Raw genomic sequence first — 24,500 nt, forward strand, 5'->3', positions numbered from 1 at the left:
AGAGTCAGACCCTAAAGATGTCTATTGTTCTTTGTCTGTCTTTGCTTGTTTCATGATTCCACTTCTCATGAAACCCAAGTCCCCTTTTGATGGCAAGATGCTCAAGCACATGTACCTTCTTAACTTTGCTGCTTTACTGAGATTCACATGTGAAGCTTCTGCTCCATTTGCAGCATCTTCACCACTCACTTCTGCCACTCAGTTGTGTATTGCTCTTCCTTGTAAGTATTTTGCCAGGTATGGGACTTGGCTTTATGATTTAACTGCATGGTTTCTATTTGCAGCTCCAGCAAGATGAGAATATGTTAAAGCAATTGTAAAACAATCAGTACCACATGAAATTGAGAAGGTGGGATCCCATGATCTCAAACACAGATGGTCTCTGGCAGTGAGAAGGAGAGCTGCCCTGCTGAAAAAGACCCAGAAGTCAGCAAATGAGCTGAGTTAATGACATGACCCGAGAAAATTAAAGGCAGAGTGATTCTGAGCAATGTGTGTAGGAGTGCCCCATTTGAGATTGAGCTCTCTATAGTCTTATCTAGCCGGTGTTCTCCACACAAGTAGTGCATCTATTGGGGTGGGAGCAATGCTACTGTTAGTAGTTAGATCTATCACCTTGTTAATAAACAAGGTGATATATCTACCAGCATGTGGAAGAGTTTCTCTGAGGAGAGATTAGCAAATACAAGTGCACTTTGCTGAGACTAGTATGCATGTCAGAGGGAAGGGGATGCCTGATTTCATTGTATGTGACATAATAATAATGTAAAATGTGAAATAATAATGGGCATATAGCTGTTGGGTTCTGTTACTCTCCATAGGGGTATATTTGTAGAATCTGCATTCTAGTCCCAAGTGCCTTGATTTTGAGTAGGAGCCCATGCAATCCTTGGACTCTGACAGGCTGGGCAGCTGTTGCTGTTCAACAACATTGCCCACTTGACCAGTTAATGTTTATAATATATATTGCAATGGTAGGGGGAGGCTTTTACCATTGACTATCTGAGCTGATACCACAGGGCACTGAGTCACTGTCCTCTGAATATTCCCTGTGCTGCTACTGCAAATAAATTCTCTACCTTCCATCTTAACAGCCTGCTTTCGAGCCAGTGCCACACTTCACACCCTATTCTGGACACTCTCCAACAAGTTAATGTTTTTTCACTGAGGAAGGTGAGTAAAACTGATGACAGTATCCTTAACTAAGGAGCCATAAAATTCTAATAGAGCACTAATGTTCCCAGTAAGCCTGAAGGAAATCTGATCAATAGTTATGAGGTTGAGGCTCAATTTATGGCTCAATTTATGGCCTTAATTCATCAAACATAGTCATTCTCCATTTTTGTACAGGATGCTTTTGTGGTTCCTGCTGAGCAGAGGAGTATAAAGTCTGCACAAGCTCTTTCTCAGCAATTCCCCAGGCTTTGTCATTTAAGATAGGTGACTCTACAGAGGTGATGTTCAGGGTCCTCGAATCTATTTGAAGCCAATTTTTCATCACACAGGACAGACTGTACCAACTGCATTTGTTCTCAGCATTCCAGGCTTGGAGTGGTTTCACAGTGAATAAAAAAGGAAGATATTTTGGATCTCTTTAAAATTTGACACTGCAGTTATTCATATGCCTGTAGAGCACTCCACAGTCAGGAATGGTTCAGCAGCACATTCTCCAAAAATCCTATTACTGCTTTTTGCAAACCCCTTGCAACAGAATTTGCAAGGCACAGAAAGGGGCTGGGCTACTTCTACATTTCTAAGCTGCTTCTGTGGTAGAAAGTTTTCCCAGCTGCTTCTGACACAGTTGTGATCTCTGAAAGTTTCCAAAATGGTATATAAGCACAGAGGCAGAAAATGAAATTTCATCCAAAGGTTTTATTAAAACATTTATGCAGAAAGACAGACATTTCCAAAGACTGAAGTAAACACAGCATTTATGTACTCCCACCAGGGGCATAAGCACAAAGTAGACTGAAGTATTTCCAATTAAATGGAAAAGCCACAGTTAAAGCCATCTCCTGTATCTACTCATCATTCCTGCACACATAGGTTAGCAGAATTAAGTTTTAAGTATCTGAAGTGTCTTGCAAGTATACAATAAGGTTCCAAGCTGGAGGGCTCTTCAACACTTGACCAAAAATGTTTTGTGACATTCATTCAAATACAGTTTCTAAGGGCGCTTGTAAAATCCCCAGCTCTTACACTACGTACTAACAACTTGGACCTGCAGATGATGTTCGCTGTACAGATTCATTCCTGAAATGCCCGTGGTGGCCTTCCCAAGAGGGCTCTTAGAAGCCAGGGCTGCTGGTGCTTTCCTGGCCCTCGCTCTGTGCCAGCATTTTTCCCTACTCCAGCAGCTTCAGTAGCAGGGAGGCAGGAGGGCTTCTGGAAGCCTGGGCTGTTACCTGAGTCAACAGCGACACCCAGGGATTCACTAGCACAGTCAATCCCTTCCTTGATCTGTGACCCCATGTCCCATGCTGCCTGGAAAATATTTCAAGGTTTAGCCATTTTTCTCTTCCTGAATGACTATGCTGATTGAGAAGGAAGAAATACTTTACTGTAGTAATTGTATCAATAGAAATCCTATATACTTGTGCATGGAGAGTAAATTAGATCAGCCACAGGCACATCTATATTCAAATGGCTGCATTCACATGAAGTGGATTGTACTTTTTTGTCTCTATCAAAACAGTTAGGATGGCATTATTTGTTGGCAGCTGAGGTCAAGACAGACATCTTATAAAACCTCCTATTCCTGCTTCCTCACTACAGCAAAAAAGCCTCACTGAGGCCATGCTGAAAGTATTTTGGCAAGGTTTTGTTGAATGAATGCACCAATGGAGATGAACAGTACACTCAAGGAGTATGTCACAATCGAAATAATAGGTGCAGGTTCTGTATCAGTGAACACTGAGTCAGAGTATTATTAAAATGACCCTGAACAATCCCTTGAAGACACAAACCTGAGCAAACAGTGGCAAAACAATTAGAGAAATAAGAGAGTATCAGGCATTAATGACTCTAGAAGAACATTTCAGTAGAAGCAGAAAAACACCTTAGAATTGATCAGGACACAGGATGCGCTGAGAACAACCCAAATTACACAGTACAATTACAAAATACAGGTGTACTTCCCACTCCCAGAAAGACAGAGCTGTCTGGCAGTCACTGGGCCATTGGCCCCATCACCATAGTACAGCCTGCATGGCTACTGAGGTAGGCTCCTGCTGGCTTTTCAAGCCCAGGCTTGCTTCAGATCCAAAACGAATACCTGCCCCTGCAGGGCAGAAGGCAGCTCAACTAAAAAAGCACCAGGTGAAACAGCAGCAAATGAAGCAGCCCAATGACTGTGGCTTTACCACCAAGCACAGAAGCTGTGAAGGGGAAGAGCATGAATGAAGTCCAAAGTTTGTACGCTCCAGTTGAGAAGATGAGGCTAATGGAGTAGAAAACAAACAAAATCTGTATTACAACAATTTAGAGCATAAAGATGCAAAACAATGAAATGGAGCATGAAAACTTACAAGTTCAGAAAGGTCCATGAACTGAGGGCTGGTAGTAACTGCAGGAATATTTGGTCACTCCTGTACAGTACCATGGGCTCTTTTTGAAAAAACAACCTTGAGCATCCTTCTCTAACTGAAACAGACCTGTAAGCAAGTAGTACTCTGAAAATCAGGATTAAAGTATCTGAAGATTAATACCCAAAATGTGAAGCATCCATGATTCATTTAATTCCTCTGAAAATGCATGTTATAGTCCATAAAATAATTGCACTTTCATCTATTTTCTGGTTGCTTTCAAGCTGTCTCTATGTTTTGAGGGATTTATACTGAAACAGTTATCATTCTGCCTGTCTTTTCAAGGAAAAATGAACACAATTCTGTTTATTCCTGCCATGGCACAGCTGGAAATGGGATATTTGCCAGGAACTCACACACTGTCAATGTGAGACAGTTTCTACAGTCTGCAGCTCTATACCACTGATTTTTCTTTGCACCTTTTTTTCCTTCAGAATTTGGCAAGAAAGGTTATTTAAAAACCAGTCTACATCTTGATGATCTTCAGGCCATCGCAAATACTGACTCCTTTGTAAAAAGTTTCTAATTGGTTTGTGTTTCATCAGTTGATATTGAGAAAGTGACCCAACCACTACCATTATGAGGACATCTTTCAGATCACAGAAGTACCTGCTCTGGGCAAAATTAAAGGCTTCCACACACCACCCATCTTTGAGAAACTGCCTGGTCACAACACAAATTGTTTTCCTGCTGTTCCAAATGGCCTCACGGATATTATTGATATGTTCTTCCCCAGGCAAGAAGTCTCTTTCCTCAAAACACAAGGTAAATCTGTTTTTCTCAAAATACTGTGAATCCAGGTGCTTTAACAAGGCATTCTGGACCCATTCAAAGTCATTTTTGCTGTAGCACAAATACGCATCATATCTGTGTTCACTTTTATCTGTTCCTTGTGGATGGATGGCTATTATTTTTGTGGTGATAAGTTTATACCAGACAAAACAAATCCCTCGACAGCGAGTAAAAATGATGGCTGACACCAGAAACATGAGAACAGTGACAGAGAGGAAGATAAATAGTGAGAACCTGAGTGCCTGTTGGAGTTCATCTTCATCACAACCATCATATTGCAGATGTGACAGTGGCACCCCTGCAAATTCAGGTGGGTATACACAGTACCTGTCAGATTCGGAGCCTTCCAGGGTTACATTGGTTTCATTTAGCCACACCAGTAGGCTCTTTAAGGTACAATCACAGACAAACTTATTATGTGTTATATCCAGAATACTCAAAGTCATAAAGACTTCAGGCTCAGGGGAAAGCAGCTGGTTTTCAGATAAGTTTAGGTTCATTAGGTTTTGTGGGAAAAGCCCAGGAGAAAGATGAGACAACACATTGGAAGCCAGATTAAGTGTTCTTAGAGATGTTAGACCTCTAAAGATGTCCTGTGGAAGAGCACTGAGGTAGTTGTTATTCAGATGTAGAACCTCAAGTCTGGACAGTGCCCCAAACACATCCAAACAAAGACCTCTCTCCCACACAAGCTGCAACATATTTTCACCTAGATCCATATAGATTAGCTGACTGTTTTGTATGGCATTATCAGTTTTCACACAGTAAGAGAACCGATTCTGTTTTAAGAAGATATACTGCAGATCTGGAACTTGAAAAAGAATATACAGGTCACCTACATTTGCCAACCAATTTCTTTCTAAATCTAGGTATGTTGCATCTGTTCTTGTGTAAGCTACAGACATTAGCTTATTGTCACCTAAAGAGGCATAGGTCAGATGTGGAAAGGAAGGGAGCTTTTTAATGGCATTGTCTCGGAGATCAATTATTTTCAGACTTAATAAGTTGTGGAATGATTTTTCACCAATCATCCCAATATGATTCTGCTGTAAATCAATATACATTACACTATGTAGACCCTCAAAAGTATAATCATACAACTCACCTAAAAGATTACTTGAGAGATTGAGAGTTTTTAGCTTGCCCAAGCCAAAAAATGCTTCCCTTTGGATTTGATTTATCTTGTTTTTGAAAAGGTTCAGCAATTCCAGATTACTAAGGCTTTGAAAGACTAAAGAATTGAGAGAGAAAATGTAACCCTTTGAAATATCTAAGGAACTAAGATTGCTTCTTGCTAGTCCTGCAAAAGTATAAATATCTGGATTTTTTAAGTTTTGAAAGCCAAATCCCGAACCCATTGTATGGGAGACAAATATTAAAGAACTGATTTGAGTCCCTTTAATGGCTGTACAGAAATATTGGACTTTCTCTGTGCTCCAGCCATTTTCACTAAGGTCTAGTGAGTTAAATGTAATATTTTTAAAAGGATTTGGGCATTTCACCCAGTCCACACTTTCTGTCTTGTACAAATAATTAGAACGGAGACTGAAAAATGAAAAGTGTTTTCCTCTGAAACTGGTAAGATTGCTTGGACACAGATTGGATACCTTGTTGAATTTCAGGTTCACAGTTTTCAAGGCTGTTAGATTATAAAATAACGGATGAGGTCGAAGTTTTGTGATTTCATTCCCTGAAAGATCCAATTCTTCTAACAATCTCAAATCTTGAAAGTAACGTTCCTCAAGTATGGAATCTCCAAGGTAGTTTTTATACAGACGGAGCACAGTCAGACTTGGCAAACCCACAAAAGCATCAAGATCCAGTTGAAGAATCGTATTGAATCCCAAATCTAAGACACGAAGGTTTGGCAGGTTCCTGAAAGCTCCTTTCCCTATGGTAACAGGGTAGACAAACTGTGTTCCGATTTCCAACAACAACAAGTGCTCCAGCAGGGGAAACGAAGCTTCGGTCACTCGTGTGATATTGTTGTAAGTTAGAAAAAGCTTCACTGTATCCTTTGGCACAAGTGGAATATCCGTGAGGTTGCAGAACAAATACATGGAGACTTGGGCCTCTGAGTAGCATCTTCTAAATGCATACACCCCACTAGCTAGGGAGAGTCCAAAGACAAGTACGAGCTGATGACATAACATCATGAACCTATGTGAAGAAAAGTGAAAATAGTGAGCATTAATTCTGCAGTAGGCTATCTGTGCAGTGAGTTGTAGAGCATATTTTTAACAGTTGTAGAAGAGAGGACTAATGTCACACTAAAAACTACTAGTGATTTGGGATATATCCTTTCTCTGAAGTATAACAGGTAGTATCTTATAGGCTGTCTGGTCAGAACATGGGGCCCAAAGAGATGTGAGCAATTCTTTTGACATAAAAAGTAACTCTCCTTCATGTACCTTGAGAGTGGCACCAGAACAGCACTAGGAAGGTGTTGAAATCTTGGCCCTAGCTGTTTAATTTGTGCCATGGAACTGGTAATGCTGGTGCATTAGCTTAATTCCTAAATCAGTTATCCAAACAGGTTCAAACAGTTCGGATTACCCAAGTGAAGTGCAATCATCCAGTCATCTCAACAGAGCAGGCCAAGGCTGTTCTTTCCCTGAGCGCTCTCCTTGGGAGGACCATTACCTACTTGGAATTTAGATTGCTGTCACACAGAAATGCCTAACAGCCATGAATTTTTAAAAGGGACCTCTTTTGGGGCTCCTTGAGCCTCAGACTCATTAATGTGAAATTGTTCTTGAAAGGGTTGTGAGATAGTTTTGAAAGTATAGGCAGGAACAAGGCTAACAGTGAATGAACAGAAAAAGACACAGTAGCCTGAAACTGTGCTGCAAGATTTCATGTTTTATGAAAAGCTGTATTTCCTGAACTCTAAATACCCAAGTTATACAAAAAGGTGCATAAAGTAATTTATGTAGCTTGCTGATGAATCAATTTATTAATATATTTCTAGTCTGGATTTTCATTGCATTATGCAATCTCTCTGCCTGTTTCCCTTGCTATCTAAGAAAAAAACCTTTTCAAAGCAAGGAATGTCTTTTTTATTTAGTGTGGTAAAGAACAGAGCAAATTATTAGCCCTAAAGTAGTTGCATGTGTACTGAAGTTTTTAAAAAAACCCTTCCAACTAAGATTGCAACCATCTGGTTCTGATTTTAGACATTTATTGAAATGAAATGACAACCCAGTGGAAGAATTTTTGTGTCCTCCAGCACAGTCTGTTTAAAAATTGGTAAGTGTCAACTCTTGTGGAACCAAACCCAGAACGTTCATTTAATGTCTGCAAAGTAAATCTACTTCAGAGAGGAAATAGTGGGGCTTTGAACAATTATTGTTCTGATTTGAACATACTGCTTCTTTAAATCTCAAGTACAAACCTCTGTGCAAAATATTGCACTTAAACTAAAATCATCTTATGCTTATTGCTGTCATACAAAGGGATTGAAAATGAAAATACAAAATGAAAAGTATGTCAGTAGAAACCACTAGGACATTCCCATTGCACATACCAAAGGAAAGAGCAAGCCAATTTTTAAAGACTGTCTTCACATAGGAAGTACAAGGATATTACAGCACAATCTAATCTCATAACTGGCACAATCTCACTGTACCAAACATTTTTGGTGACATTCTCAAAGTCATCTGATCATATTAAACATTAACTTGTAACACCTGTACTGCTGGAGCGAGTCTGCAAATTTTCATCCTGGAGGCTCAAACACCAAGTGGGAAACACAAATACCTCACAACTTAAAGTATTAATCTTTTTATTTTTAAGACATTCTCATATTCTTAGGACAAGGTCTGATTCCTGAAGTGAAAGAGATAGGAATATAGAACAAGAGTGTTGAATTCTGAAGTCCTGGCATTCAAATTTCATTCAGATTTTGTCTCCCTAAGGAATTTAAATGTGCTGCAAAGTGAAGCAAATGTGCTGCAAAGAAAAGCAAACTGCAGGCAGTGAGTATCAAAATTCTGTTTTATTGAGCATAGTAAAGAACACCAAATTATTAGCCTTAAGTTGGTTGTTTGTGTACTGTACTTTAAAAAAAAACACTTAAGAGATCCTAACTTCTTCTGTGGGAAATAATTCCAAGTACTAGAAGATAATTGCATTTAATAACCTCTTTTTTGACCTACCATACACTTTTAAAGGGCACATTATAAACAATAAACTATATAATGTTTGTTGTGACTACAAAATGTTGTAGGTTATTTAAAAAGACATAACTAAACATACAAGATCTTGTTTACTTTTTAAAGTTTCTTTTTGCTTGACCCATGAAAACTAAACACCAGGTTTCCCTTTTAGTATTTGATAACTATTATATTGGTTCTTGTTGACAAGATGTTCAGCACAAATATTTTTAAATTACATTTATCTTTCAGATATTGACATTTTCATTCCTTCTATTTCTCCAGATGCTATGGCTGGTGTTTAAAGTCTGGGCAAAATCCCTGCACCATCAAAAGTAGTGACAGACAGAACATACTTTGGAAGTTAATATTTAATGGACACTTGTACAATAAACAGCGAGAAAAAGTTCAAAGTGTTTGGAGTCTTACAGTTAGAAAATGTTGTTTTTAAATTTAAAAATATAGTTTTACTTTTTTTATTAGACTGTAAGAAAAATGAAATACATTTAGCCACCTTTCCCTTTATACTTACCTGCTTTTCTACATTCCTGCAAGTTAAACAAATGCCTAACAATCTTTTGTCACTTGTTACACTTCACCTCTGCTCTGGTTCAGTGACAAGAAAAATTTCACTTGTAAACTCTTTGCTCCCTCAATTTTTTCTGTTCAAGTTATTACTTTCTCCTCCAAATCTTGTCCCTCTGTGAGCAGGAGGGGGATGCTGGCAGTAAGTAATGCCTCTTACTGCTCTCATGAGGACAGCAAAGTTTTGTACTTGAACAGAATTCCATCATGTAGCATTATATACAACCCTTCACTACAGTATGTTAGCCTTTAAAACCTTTTGGAAAGAGTATTCTTCCCCCAAAATGAGGATCATCCCATTAAGTTACGTGTCTATGCATGGACATGGAGATGAAAGGATGTGCAAATGCTTCATTCGTAGAATCTTAGAATCTTTAAGGTTGGAAAAGACTGCTGAGGTCACCAATTTAACCTAGGACCAAACTGCACCATGCCAATGAAACTGTAGCACTGAGTGCCACATCCAGTCATTTTGTGAACACTTCCAGGGATGATGACTCCACCACCTCCCTGGGCTTCCTGATCCGGTGTTTAAACACCCACCTGAACCTCCTCTGGTGGAGGTTGAAGCTATATCCTTTTGTCCTGTCAATTATTGAAAACTTCCATTACTGAAAACCAGACAACAAAAATTAGAGAACCAGGGCCCAGCATGTGAGATTTTGTTTTCTTTTCCTGGATTCATGTCAGAAGGGGTAAATAGTAAAGGGAAGGGGAAAAGTAGGATGGGGATGAAAAATGCACCAAATGTTTTTAGGATGGGAAGTCCTAAGTGGGCCATGTTTCTGGGCAACGGGAAGAACTTTTACAATGCAGGGTCAATACACTACCTAGATCTAAAGGCACCCAGAGAGTGCATCCAGAATGCTCATACTCTAGCTCCTCTGCATCTGGATCAAGGAAGGCAGATGCAGATGTTTTGAGTCATCTGGAACTGACTTTCACTATTGTACTAATTTTTAAAAAAACTTCTGTTAACCTGGTTTTAAATCACCTAGAAACTTTTACTAGCACAGAAAAAGGATGGGAACTGGCAGTACCTGAGAGTAGAGGTTGTAGTAGTGCCTGCCATCTCAGCACAGCTGTGTATGCCTCAGGACACCCAGAGAGACTCAGTAAAGAGAGAGTGAAGTAAAGCTGAAAAAGAGGACTAAGACTGTCTCTTTTTGTTACTTATGCAAGAGTAACAACTCTCCCATGGAGACTTAGAATGCACTTGCCATTCCCTTTTCCACACCCCCAACAAAAATGCATTGGATGCCACATAAAGAAAGGGTTACATACCCTGCTTCTGTCCTTGCTGAGTCCCAAGGCTTGCTTTTTAAAAGTGACCTGAAAGGAAAATTTCAGGCTCAGAAGAGGTTTTGTGCAGTAGCAGCACTTCGTGCTTCTGTCATGTAACCCCAAGTCAAATGTGAACCAGCACACACCAGTGGGAGGGAACAGGTATGGAGCCTGTGTGTTTAAGAAAATGAGCTGCAGGCCGAAATGTTCTCAGTTCAGACACAGGTTTGGGGAAAAAAGCAGAAGTGCTGGATATCGGGCACTTCCCTCTAGAGAAGACCAGTCTGATATAACCACCAATAAGACTGAACAAATTTAAAAATATTTTTAATAACCTACTGCAGTGACCATGATGTCTTTCCAAGGAGATTCTTCATAGATGATGGCTCAGTCAGCCAGAGGAATTGTGTGGGCACCACATGCACAGACTGCTTGAAATAATTCCAAAAAGATGAAGTCCTCTGACCAAGAATACTAGTCATTTCAATGTTTGGCGTGTGGTCAGTGGATAAAAAGCTAAAGACAGATGTAAAGCTGGTAAAATTTTCATATCTGCACCATAAAGAAGGAAAAAAAAAGAGTAAAGTTTTGCTAATGCTAATTTTCATTAAAAGATCCAGGTCATTTTCTGTAGGTCACTGAATCACAGAAAAGTAGGGTATACACACATAATAAAGGCAGCAGCATCTTTTGATGAGTGTGTGAGAATCTCATCTCTAATTGCCACAAGCCTGCTTTAGGATTAAGGATTAAGGGATAAACATTAATCCTACTGCCAAGTTGGAAAGCTTTTCTTCCCTTTAGCTCCATAGCTAAGGGTCTTTCTGTTTGGACAGCAAGATGCAAGAGCTCTCATGGAGCCTGCAAAAGTGCTGCTGTTGCTCTGATGTCTTTCTGTGAAGCATAACTACTTGTCACAGGCATCACAAAAGCTCCCCAGAGAAAAAGAAAGATAGGAATCAACAACTTCAAGGTGTATTTCTTGCCTGTAAAACCAATGCATAAAGACAGTCCTCTTTTCTCCCTCTATACCCAAAAACATCAGGCACTGAAGGGACAAAGACTTGCCCCTTATTATTTTTTTCTAAAGTGAGATGAGTTTGTGTATAAAATTACGTATTTAACTTAAAATTTGATATGCACAGCTTTCATCATCAGTTTACAACTTTTCTTGTGACTGTTTTGAAAATATATTTAAGCCAACTATGTCCAGAGTGCTGTTAACTAAATAGAGTCTGTTTTATATTCATTATCTAAACTGCTCTTCCTAGTTAATTAACTCCAGATCTTCTGCCAGAAACTGGCAAAGTGCAGCACTCACAAACAGTATCAAAAAAGAAATCAGCTGCAGGTACAAAACACATGGGCATGAAAAAGCTACTGGGAAAGGGAAACAAAGTTCAGGAGGAGTTTGGAACCTGTGGTGCATTGACCCTGGCTGGATGCCAGGTGCTCACCAAAGCTGCTCTATCACTCCCCTCCTCAGCTGGACTGGGGAGAGAATATATAGCAAAAGACTCATGGGTCAAGGTGAAGGCAGGGAGAGATCACTCACTGATTGCTGTCATGGGCAAAACAAGACTTGACTTGGGGAAATTAGTTTAATTTATTACCAGTCAAATCAGAGTGGGGTAATGAGAAAAAACTACCAAATTGTAAAACAAATTGTGGTCCTCCATGTGCTGCAGGGGCACAGCTGCCTCACCATGGCCTTCACCACAGGCTCCAGGGGAATCTCTGCTCCAGAACCTGGAGCACCTCCTCCCTCCCCTTCTTCACTGACTTTGGTGTCTGCAGACTTGTTTCTCTCGCACATTCTTACTCCTCTCTCCAGCTGTAGTTGTGCACAGTTCCCTCCTCTCCCCTTTTTAAATCTGTTATCCCAGAGGTTCTACCACTGTCACTGCTGGGCTCTGCCTTGGTCAGCAGTGGGTCCATCCCAGAGCCAACTGGCATTGGCTCTCTTGGACATTGGAAAAGCTTCTGGCAGCACCTCACAGTCACCCCTGTAGTGCCCACTTCTACTAGAACTTACACAAATTCAATACAGAGCCTTTGGGTAACTGAGGGTATTTTTGCTTAGTTTCAGGTTAAGCCTGAGTCAGTATAGATAATCTCAGCTAGATGACTCTCAGATTTAAAAAGACTGTTGATTCAGGCCACAAGTTCTAGAACAAGAACAACAAAGTCATAGAAATCCTCTCTTCTCCCTCTCCCTCTCCCTCTTCCTCTTCCTCTCCCCAACCCAGTTTGCTTTTACTTCATCCTCTTTTCCTCAGTGTCTACTCTTTTTCACTATACTTTGGCTTAGGCATGGACCAAGAGCACCATCATATAAATGAGGTTTAATGCCTACATTAGTAAGGCCTATTGCATCTGTCCACTTTCCACAGTGCATCTTAGTCTGGATTTAAAGGTAAGACTTCAGTTACCTTTCTGGGGAATTTTAGCTGCCCAGTCAGAGAAGTAACCCCCAAACAAAGTCTCAGAATGAAGATTAGAAAGCATGCACAAACCTGATGTAGCCCAAGCACAATTATCTGCCTTATCCCTGGCTAGTGCAGCTCTGATCTTGTTTGCATGGCACTGACCCTTCTGTGGAAACACCCAGTCAGAATGAAGCAGACTTGAACAACAACAACAACAAAAAAAAAAAAACAACTAAAAAATCAAACCAAACCCAAAATTAAACAATGGGAACCAGTCTCGGTGGTTTTTGTGTCATAGGGTCAAGACTTCCTTTAAAGTATCTAGAACAGTTGGGCTGTTTTACCTACGACTTTCAATTTTTCTGAGAATGGCTCAAAACCATTAAAGCTAGAGGCTGTGACTTTGGAAACTGGTATCTCAAAGTGGAAGTAGATGCTAAAAGAATAACTGAGGAGTTGACTAAAATACTCCAGTTGGGCAAAACAAGGGGAATACTGATTGGATGCCACATTATGCCAGAGGCATGTACTGACAAAGGGAATTAAAGGACACTAACAGCCATTACTCATTCTGTACTCTAACGCTGAAGCCTGGTTATGGATTTTAGCTAAAGTAGTGCTTTGGATTAAGCAATCAAAATTAAGCAAACAATTTTCTATTCCAAAATAATTCAAGAAGTTTACCTTACAACTCCTGCTCAGCAAAATAAACAAACCAGAGAATCACAGAATTGTTAGGGTTGGAAGGGACCTTTGGAGATCATCTTGTACAAATCATCTTCTCCAACCCCCCTTCCAAGGCAGGGCCACCTAGAGCAGGCTACACAAGAATACGTCCAGGTTGGTTCTGAATGTTTCTAGACTCCACAACATTACTGGGAAGCCTGTTCCAGTGCTCTGCCACCCTCAATGGAAAGAAGTTCTTTCTTACATTGAAGTTTTACTTTATGGCCATTGCTCTTCATCCTGTCACTGGGCACCACTGAAAAGAGTCTGGCACCATCCTCTTGGCACCTGCCTTTGAGATATTTATATGCATTAATGAGTTTCCGACTCAGTCCTCTCTTCTCCAGGCTGAACAGGCCTAGTTCCTGCAGTCTCTCCTCCTAAGAGATGCTCCAGACCCCTCATCATCTTCATTGCCTTCTGCTGGACCCTCTCCAGTAGCATCTTGTCTTTCATGTATTGAACAGCCCAGAACCGGACAGAGCAATCCAAGCAGAGGGACAGGATCACCTCCCTCAACCTGCTGACCCTGCTCTTCCTGATGCACCCCAGAACACCATTGGCCCCACTGGCCCCCAGGGCACACTGCCAGCTCACAGCCAACTGGTCACCCACCAATATTCCCAGGTCCTCCTCTGCAGAGCTGCTCTCTAGTAGGTCAGCCCCCAACCTGTACTGGGACTTGGGGTTATTCCTCCCCAGGTGCAGGACCCTTCACTTGCCCTTGTTGAAAATCCTCACAGCTCTTGCATTCTTGTGTGTGCAGCCACGTTTCTACAGGAGAGACATCGGGTGCTGTTACCTAACACACTTACGTGCTTACAGCCTTGTGTTTAAAGCAGTTTCCTTGAGTTAGAACCAGACTGAAGCTTCTCAGAGTGAGGAAGGCCAAGTACTCAGGTCTTCCACTTCCTTTAATGGTCTACTTGGGTCATAGCATCAGAGACCTCTCCTTTCCATGGCTAAAGGTTGAAAGGAAATGTTCATGCCTAATATGCCTTGCTTAGGCTCAAAACTGCAGCTCTGCTAGAAGTGCTCCCTGGAGGCTCCCCCGAGGAGGTCTGCCTGGGGCCACGTTCCTTGTATTGACCTCCCCAGCACCTGCAGTTGCTGTGCAAGGCTCCTCACCTTGGGGTGCTCCTGGCTCATACACACTGGGAGCTGCAGCAGACATGGGGATGCCTTGTGGGTTTATGACTAAAGGAAGGGCCTTTCAGATCAGATTTTGGGTACTTGGCTGCCTAAAATCCACTGAAATTCACCTGAATAGACAAATGTGTCTCAGTCTCATTCTTCAGATCTTGGGTCCCTTCCTGTCATCCAATGAAAAGAGTCTCCCTTCTGCAGTCTTCTCTATATACATGTCAAAATTCTGTAGGGAAATAAGAATCATTTCTACTGCTTCTTCTATCAAGTGCAGAACAAAATATCCTTGTCTAATGCCCTAATATCATTCATATTTTTTTCACTTGTGGCAAAAATTTTGGGTATCTTTCCCAGAGGCTGGTGATACACACCAACTATGAAGGACTACTTGTATTTGGCACTTGGTAAAATTTCTTAGGAAAAAAAACAACAAAGAACTTCAAAGAGCATTCTTTTTCTTTTAATCTATGAGAAAGCCTTACTGACAAGGAGTTTGTAATATTTATCTAGGCCATAAAAAAGATCTTGAAAGATATACTGCAAACAGTAAACCTTTGTTCTTAGACTGGTCAGATAAAGGCCAACTGCTATTGTGAAAATTTGTATTGCTGCTGTTATCTGATTAGATCAGATCTACTTACTGAAAGAAAAATAAAGCTCCAAGCTTTTGCCCAGACTCTAAGCCATCATAATATATGCATTTGTGCTCATAAAAAGTTGAGCAGTGTAAACACACTTTTCATCGGGGGGGGCCCCTCTAGCCAATTACAATCAAAAAAGAAACTATTTCATTCATCATATGATTAATGAATGTGACCCTTCCCAATGCCTCAGCTGCTCCCTTAAGTTGCTAGGATTCTTAACTCTAATACAGCATTTTCCAACTTAAAAATCAGGAAGCATCTGATAAGGCAAGTGAGTGCAGTGACAGTTCCTATCACTGATGGAGAAAAACATAAAGCAATAAGGCATTTAATGACCTGACAGAGCAGAAGGACCATAAAATCCAGCCACTGGTTTGCATGTAATGATGTAGTTCCTGTTTGTATTTATTTGTTTGTTTTGCTCCCATCAGATTATATGATGAGATGCAAATGCCCAAAGACAGATGTAATTCCTCTAATTATAGTATAAGAGTTCTTTAAAAGAAAACAGGCTCCAGAAGGATAGGAAAATAAACTTGAAAACATAGACTAAAACATGCTCTGGGCTATTTCTCTAGAGGACAGGAGTAAACTGGATAGGCAGAGCGAGGGTGCTGTAGCCCCCGACCCCAGGTCCTGGCCCCACCTTGGCTGTTTTTAGCTGCTAGCACTGTTTCAAGTGTCTCCCTGCTGATGAAAGCCAGTCTGCTCCTTCCCCTGCCTGAGCACCAGCCGGGTTGTTGTTCCAGTGAAGCGCCCCAGCGCGGGGCACTGGTTCATCTGCCAGCCCCGGGCAGACCTGACTCCTCTGCCTCCGTCTCACAGGGGGATGATGAAGGCAAAAGGCTTCAGAAGAGACCCAACAAGGTTTCCTACACACTCCCAGGTCCTAAGGAAATAGGGCCTCACTGAGGACAGCGAAGATTCAGGAGTTTGTTGGTTTTTTTCCAAGTTGTTGCTACTGTTGTTTCCCTGGAGAGACGCTCATTCAAAGCTGCAGAAACCACCTACAGGCAGTCACAGTCACCACTCAGGTATTCTTACCTCACATCCTGAGTCCGTTTTCGTTTTTCCTTTGAATACTGTCACACAAGAACTGCCTGGTCTAGACTAGAAACCACCTACAGGGAAGAAATGCTCTCCTCCTCTTGGTTTTCCTTCCCTTTTAGCTGTAATTTTGGACTGTGCTTTTCACAAAGTGGATTTAGCCTAGGGGCACAATGTCCTTCTTTTGTGCTTGCAGGGTAATTAGAAGTAGAGAGGATTTAAGCTCTCACCTGGAAAAGATCAAAGTGATAATAGGAAAGGAGTCTCAAGAATGACAGTCAAGTTTTTAACTTACAGGAAGACAGTGTTCACAGATGAGACAGACATTCTTGAGGAAGTTGCAGGAAGTGGAGAAGCAACATTCAGACTGTCACTCCTGGAGTCACAATCAGAGCTCTGTATAGCCTCACCTGCAAAGCTAACCTTTTAATAAAGCTCATCAGCATTCCTGTGAAATAGTGTCAAGCATAAAACTGGTAATGATTTGATAGCCTGAAGTCAGCAAAGGTGACTAACTGGCTAGCTAAAGGATTGACATGGTTACCCCTCCTGCACTCTGGTCACGTTATTTATTAAAGAACTAATAAAAAGTATGGAAACAGGTGCCTGAATATATGGAGCCAAATGGAACAAATGATAACAAAGAGATGTTTGCTTTTGCAAGTTTGTTTTTTTTACACATACATTTTAATAAAGCAATCAAAAGATAGAAAACTGCAAATATCCACTGATGAAAGCACCTTAAATATAATAAACAGAGAGATAAAATCTGTCCAGCATTTAAGTGAAATTAGAAACCTGCTCCACTCTTTCCTGGAATGGAGATGTTGAAAGGATACCTTCTAAATTTCTTTGAAATAGGCTTTAGATCTGAATGAATTTGAGTTAGCTCTTGTTTGTGGGAGGAGAAAAATGTGAAAATTTCACTCACTAGTATGGCCAACATAATTCTGTACTGTAGGACCTGTGATACAATGAAGATCTACCAAATGAAGAAGACAGAAAAGTAGCTGGTAGCCTTTCCGAAACCGTTCCTGTGGGAGGCTGTTGATGAATGAGCTGTTCCATTGACTCCCAGCATGGTAGCATCCCAGGGCTCATCTGCATATATATTCCAGGTCAAGTGCTCATGTACTGATTATCCCCATACAAGATGGTCCCAAAACAACAAAGAATAGCTGTCACACAGGCTAACCTGCATGAGAGGCATTTAGAGTGGAAGCAGAAGACCAAATTAAACACTCCATGCAGTGCATGTAGAAAGACATGCACCTGATTTCTGAATCCATAAAGACCTGCAGTCTCACACCTAGGGACTGTCAAAACGGAAATCCCCATGCAGGTTGTATTTTAAATTCTGTCCCTACCCAACTCTTTCTGGAGAGAAAGCAAGCTGTGTCTTCATTTAGCACATTAATTTATCAGGTAAACCAGCTACTCTCAGTTCTGTTTTCTGCAAAATGCAACACCAAACCCTTTCATCTCACATATAGCCACTCTCTGTGGAAGCATTGGTTATTCTGGACTGGAGGCACTCTCCTCTCCTGTTACAGCTCTTCCAACTGAGTGAATAATGTTCAAGATTTGCTAAATCAAAGACATGCTTCAGCCTAATGAGGGATTAGGGGATGGGGCCAAGGGAGGAAAGGGAAATCTGCTCTGGGCAGCTTCCATATTCTGACTGTGCACATGTTCAACCCAGAAACCCATCCTTAGAGAATACCTTGGAGATCCTTCTTGCCATCCTCTCTAGCTCCTGCCTCTTACTATCTCAATCAGCTTCTTGCACAATGACACAGCTTCAGAAGGAAGCTGCAGGAGGCCCAAAATAGTGCATTGCCAATTAGGAGGAAGACGTATGTCCCATTCATCCTCAGGCTGACAACGGAAAGGGCTGAACTCTCCCACACCTTGGGTAAACACTCCCAGCCATAAGCCACAGAACCAAGGACATGCAGTAACAGTTCGCAGCTCCATTTTAAATCACTGCTTCATTTTGGGCTGAGTTTGAGCCAGACCTATACATACAGCAGAATACCTGTGCCACTGAGCTGGATCAGCTGTTGGCTGGTCAGCCCTGCTGCACTTGGGCACTGCTGGGTGTCTGCAAAAGCAAAACGTTTCAAGATCAAGTACTCGAAGTACTGAAGTGCACAGTGGGACTGGCTAACATCCTGCAAACTGGACTCTTCCAAGGTCAGGTGCAGATGTGGGTATGTCTCATCAAGTCCCACCTCTTATGCCTTTGTGCCTCCTGGGGACTTTATACCTCACATACCTCTTTTTTTTTTTTCCCGCATAAAATGAGGGTAATAATCCTTGTCTACCTCGGGGGAAAAGAACTGAATGAATGTTAAATTACATACTGCTTTGAAAAATACAAAAGTGCAAGTGACAAAACATACTCCATTTTCCTAGGGGTGGATGCCACATTATTTCCTGGCGACTGAAAGGGGAAAGGCAGAGCGTGGAAAGGGAGGGTGAAGCTCGACCTTGGGCTGGCGTGGGCTACGAAGGACCCGTGTAAGGCTGCGGCTCCCACCTGTATCCCGGTGTCCCGCCTCACCTCCTGTCGGCCCGGCCCGGGGCGGAGCGGCACGGGAACTTGGGAAAAGGCTGGGAACAGCCGCAGCTCCGTGCCGGTCAGCCCGCGGTTATTCCCCGCACACACGCGGTCCGGCTGGAGCGAAGAGCGTGCCCGACCCGCAGGGAATGGCTCCGGAGCGGGGCGGGCGGGCGGGTAAGCGCCGCTGGCCCGGCACGGAACCTGCCCAGGACCGCAGAGCGGCCGCAGAGCCGCCTGCTCGCGAAAGGCGATCGTAAACACAGGGGCGGCGCCAGGGACAGCTGGAGTGCCGCAGGGGTGGAACGGAGGAGAGCGGTGGTTACGTGGGTTTGGAACGTGAAAAAAGTATATTAAAAAAGGTAGACTCATCAAGGAAGAAACACTGGGAGGTAAATTCCTCAGCAGTGTGGAAATCCCCCCCAGCTCTTCCAAGGACTCTGGGCCCCCATCATAAGGATGGGAATGTTGCGGTGGGTCCAGAGGAGGGTCACAAAGATGCTCAGAGGGCTGGAGAACCTCTCCCTTGAACACAGGCTGAGAGAACTGGGGTTGTTCAGACTGGAGAAGGCTTCACAGAGAGCTTATAGCACCTTCCAGTACTTAAAAGGGGCTACAACAAAGTTGGAAAGGGGTTTTTTACAAGGGGACAAGAGGGAATGGCTTTAAACTGAAAGAGAGTAGGTTTAGATTGGATATTGGGAAGAAATTCTTCACTATGAGGGTGGTGAGGCACTGGCACAAGTTTCCCAGAGAAACTGTGGATGCCCCTTCCCTGGAAGTGTTCAAGGCCAGGTTGGATGGGGCTTAGAACAACCTGGTGTAGTAGAAGGTGTACCTACCCATGGCAGGGGGTGAAACTAGATGATCTTCAAGGTTCCTTCTACCCCAAACCATACTATGGTTCTGATTCTATGGGAAGAGGTCTGGCAATGGGAAACCACACTGAGGGCAGCAGCCAGGACACAGGAGTCAGCTTGTATGGGCCTTGCTACATTTTAATCTGTAGGAGACATCACTCCTATGATGAGTCTAAGAAATATGAAAATTCATGCTGGCTGCTTGGTGCTTGAGCTCTTTTGGGCTTGTGCAGGTGGAAAGAGCCAGCTCTTCTCTGTCTCTTACCTCCAGTATGCCTGAGTCTCTGATGTGCACTTAATCTGACCCAAGATAACTGTAAGCAGATTCTCTACTCACATTCTTACCCTATTTCTAATGGTCATTATATTCTATTTCCTACATTACCTTATAGTAAATGGAACACTTAGACTTCCTAAAGAAGTTAAGATTGAATGATGGATCTGTAACTGAGGAGATTTATTTGCCTGTTACTGTAATTTTTTAAAGGCTACTCCAGACATGAAAAGGGGAGGTAAAAGAGAGGACAATTTCATTTTAATTAAAAAAAAAAAACCAAACCAACCTGTAGTAATTTAAATTTTCAGGTTGCACTGAAATAAAATTTCTGGAAATTGATGCTGTTTGAAAAAGTGACAACCTCTGAACCTGCTTTTCAGCACACTGCTGCCTGGCCCTACCTGCAGCAGTGAGCTGGGGATTTAGCAACATTGCATGGGAGACATAGGAGCCGAAAGCATTGTATCTACAGTGTACCTCATGTACATCATGCACAATGCATGATCAAATCTGGATGGTTGGAAATGCAGAACTGAGTGCCATGGCTTAAGATTCACCTATTAAATAAAATGAGGCTCCACCCTGTTGGGGTTGCAAAACTCTCGGCCTCTTTTGGAACTAAGTACGTAATGCAGCTTTTACTTGCAACTCACACAGAGTTGTAGACCTTTCTCCTATCCAGATAGCTCCTACTGGAGCCTTTCTTATCCTAATATGATGTGAATTCTGTTTCTGTCCCCAATGCCCCCTGATGTCCCACCAGACAATGAGGATACCTAGATAGGAAATTCTCTTTCCTGCTTGAGCTGTTCTGCTTCATTTGTAATCCACTGGGCCTGAGATGACACCAAAGTGCCTGTCTTTATACTAATCTGGGTTATGTACTTTTAATTACTAATACTTATGTCACTCTTGTATTAAGTACTTACAAGTGACTGCATATGTATGTATTTTAATGGTCTTAATGCACCTCTCTTGTTGCCTGGGATATATTTTACTTACGTCAAATCAGGTGAGAGGTTACAACACACCCTGGCACTGAAATATTGGTTCTAAGGCCACTGAAAACAGGACCTGTGTATTTGAAGAAAAGTAATTTGGAATAGTGTGTTTAAACAAAACATGAAGAATTGGAGATAGCCCAATACACCAGTTTAGAAAAAGTACTGTAGAATTCTGCCAGGTCATGTGGGATATTACAGAAGTCTCTGGGAGCACCCACTGTTTTGTGCAAATTTACAGTGTGAGGTTGTGATACTTATGCTCAAATATATAACAACTTATTTTCTCTTTGGTCCTGCTTTCTTATAGTTGATTAGATGGAACTGGATACTTAAGTTCTGAATATTTTCAAGATTACTTTTAGCTGTAAATAATAGGAAAATACAGTAAGCCTGTAGTAAAGTCTCTCTTTTACTGAGTCTACCACCAAAGCACTTCTTTTTACATGATGGCAGTAGAAACCAGCATCGAGATTTAATCACGTGTGCCCCCAGTTCACACATTGCAGTGTGTGTCTAATGTGGATACTTCACTTAATAATCCTGTTGTAATAGCTTGTTGTTGCCGATGGAAAGCATCCAGAATCCTGTCAAGATCCTGATTTTGTGGATCCTGTCAGCCCGGGCCTCTCACTGTTTTCCCATACACCTAAAACGATGAAGTATTTTATATTGAAGCTTAGGTGCCAGCTAAGCCCATTTCAGTTTGTGAATGAAAACTTCAGAAGTGGCTGAAGCAGCAGGTAAGCAGGACTGCTATCCTTTCATGGTAATAGTCTTTGTGCATCCTTTTGTTTAATACATAATGTATATTTCAGCACAAAAGCAAGGTATTCACTGCTGCTTCTTGTACAGTCAACTACTGCTAAGTGGTCATGAATTTACAGAAGCGTTTTTTGCAAAAGCTTTTGCTAAGTTATGGCTGAAAATCCAGCCTGGAACGTTTTTTTGTTTGGTGCATTGACTGATTTACCATGGAACAGTGCTCACACACTGTTATTATGACTGCAGCCTGGATTAAATCTTTTTTATTCGGTTATTAAAAACCTCCGGGTTTCAAATGCATAAATCACAGGACTCTATAAAGGATGTCAATGTATTCTGCTACTGTGGTTGTGTAACTCAGAGAGAAAAGAAACAGCTAAGTTGTTTGCTAATGCAGCTGTATTTTCTGTAGCAGTGTGCTGACATCTTCCAATGCCTTTTTGCACAGAGGAAGTAATGTCATTCCAAATGATGCAGATGAGCATGTTATGCATTTTACATTTTGACGACAAAAGGCACACCTACACAACCATCTCCTGTTGTTCTGTCACTTGCAAGAAATGATGGAAACTAAAAGAAAAGTTGTCTTCCTGCCAAGGTGTCTGTGTTGAGCAGAGACACGTTTCTTGCTCCTCTGTAGTCGTATGCAAGTCACATACACACAATGGGCTAGACACCTAGCAGGCACCATAAGGGATTAGGAAAGAGGGGAAAAAGAAAAGATGTCCTCTTCTGCACATGAAAACACCAAAAATTAAGAACAAATGCTTACAGAATTTTACTGTCTCCTGGACTTACGCAGCTTCTTGAAATTAAGCACAGTGAGACCTAATTTTAAGTATATTACTAATTTCAAGAAAATAGCATATTTGAAGGTGCATTTATAAAAGGTCAGGAAATGCTCTAACGCATTTTGTACAACTTTGTCTCACATTTTGATAAAGACTGCAACAGGTTAACAGGCTGTTTATTGCCATGATTTATCAATAGCTATGATGTCTTCTACTAGTGTGCTCCAGCATATCCCACTCTGTTTTAAACATGCTAATAAAATACATTAATAATGTGCAACCTTTATAATCCCCCTTGAAATGCAACTAGGATATAATATTTATTGAAATAAGACCCAAACAGGTGCTCTCTTTTGCATTTAATGGAGTGGATTTAATACTGAAAAAATGTGCTTCAAGCCAAAGAACAGCCCCTTGTGTGTGCTGGTTGCACAAATGACATTTGCCAGTTGTAATGAACTTAGACGATGAAATTCTAATAGCCACAGAAGGTTATCTATGGCAAATGACTAATACCTTTTAAATTAAAGTCTGTAATTGCACTCTGGTGATTAATGCATTAAATTACCGATTTCTTACATGTAAACCACTTACCAAATGTGTATCTTACTGTACCTCTAAGCTCACCTATAGTGTACAATAGGCAGGTGAAATACACGATCATTCCCCCAGGCGTCCACCAGGCAGGCTTCCACCCACACACGATCAACACTGTAATGAGGTCATTATTTCTGGAGATGTGTGTTTCCATACCTTGTATAAGTAATGCCATTAAGTTCCTTTACCTTATGAGTCTCAGTTAAAATTATCATAATAAATACCAAGAATTATTTCATTTTTCCCCATTTGGATTTCACAACAAACATAGGAAAATCTGTGGTCTTCTTAATAAATCTCTAACTTAAAAAAAACCCAAACAGGAAAAAAAGCCAGGATTTGGGGAATTATTAAAGTGTTTCAGAAAGCTTTTATTGAAGCAGTGAACTCAACAGTTTGTCCACAGAATGGATAGAATAAGAAAAGATAAAACTCTACATATATAAAGTTAATTATTCTCACTTTATGCATATAGAAGAAACCAAAATGAGCCTCTGCAAACGAATATTTTCCTGGTTTAGGAAGCATTGATTTTGATCTCAATGTGCTTCTGTGAGCTTTGTTCCTAGTGAGACTAAAGACTTTGGAGAGGCAGGTTTTTACATTTATCTGCCTTTATAGCCTTGGCTACCACTGAGTTCAGTTACCAATATGACTGTGCTAATTTAAGCAAAGAAGAAAAAAGCAAGATCAGTAAAGGCTAACTGAGCAAAATTTGATCAATTGATTAAAGTTCTCTACTAGTCCCAACATAAGAATAGTTCAACATGTTACATTTCAGCTTCAAAATGATGGTATTTTCATTTTAACACATGCTTGTTCTGTTGATATTAACATGGTCAGATCTTTGCAAAAAACCCCAGAAACCTTCAGAGCTGTGCTTACCCTGCTTTAGATTCTTAAAAATAAGATTAAAATATACAAAAGGATAGGATCAGAGGCACTGATTGAGCCTGCTTTGCTTCTCTCACAGCTCTGAGTAGCTTGTAGGAGAAAAATACACTCCCACAGTGGTATATGTGTAAAATACAGTTACAGATTGTCTGACCTCCACAGCTGTACAGGACAAATCCCTATTTTGGGTCCTGCTGCCAGGCCAGCCAGACGCAGCAGCAGCAGCTTCCCCCTGAGGCCACTCATAGTAGAAGGAGACCTTTGTTCAGGAAGCATCCAACAGCCAGCCAGCTGTTCCCATACTCTGCAATGAAAGGCTGACTGGGGCTGAAACCTGGTTTTATACTAACCTAAATACCTT

General features: G+C 41.3%; 1 protein-coding gene across 5 annotated transcripts; it reads right to left on the minus strand.

Annotated features, from left to right (window-relative positions):
• Positions 1-3,345: 3,345 nt before the first annotated feature.
• TLR5 (toll like receptor 5) lies at positions 3,346-19,186 on the minus strand. Of its 5 annotated transcripts, none has more exons than XM_071579337.1 (3): positions 18,958-19,186; positions 10,400-10,447; positions 3,346-6,536 (listed from the first exon to the last, which is right to left on the minus strand). In XM_071579337.1, exon 3 carries the CDS (start codon positions 6,530-6,532, stop codon positions 3,947-3,949), a length of 2,586 nt encoding a protein of 861 aa, XP_071435438.1. In that variant the 5' UTR covers positions 6,533-6,536; positions 10,400-10,447; positions 18,958-19,186; the 3' UTR covers positions 3,346-3,946. The 5 variants fall into 5 exon arrangements, with proteins under 5 accessions (XP_071435438.1, XP_071435429.1, XP_071435420.1 ...); XM_071579328.1 differs by having other exon boundaries at positions 18,934-18,979; XM_071579319.1 differs by lacking the exon at positions 10,400-10,447.
• Positions 19,187-24,500: the final 5,314 nt, after the last annotated feature.

Source organism: Pithys albifrons, chromosome 2, assembly GCF_047495875.1.
Source record: "Pithys albifrons albifrons isolate INPA30051 chromosome 2, PitAlb_v1, whole genome shotgun sequence".
Lineage (NCBI taxonomy): Eukaryota > Metazoa > Chordata > Aves > Passeriformes > Thamnophilidae > Pithys > Pithys albifrons.

Bases quoted from the DNA above. Each gene is read 5' to 3' on its own strand.
- TLR5 (XM_071579319.1), bottom strand. From the start codon at position 6,532: ATGATGTTATGTCATCAGCTCGTACTTGTCTTTGGACTCTCCCTAGCT.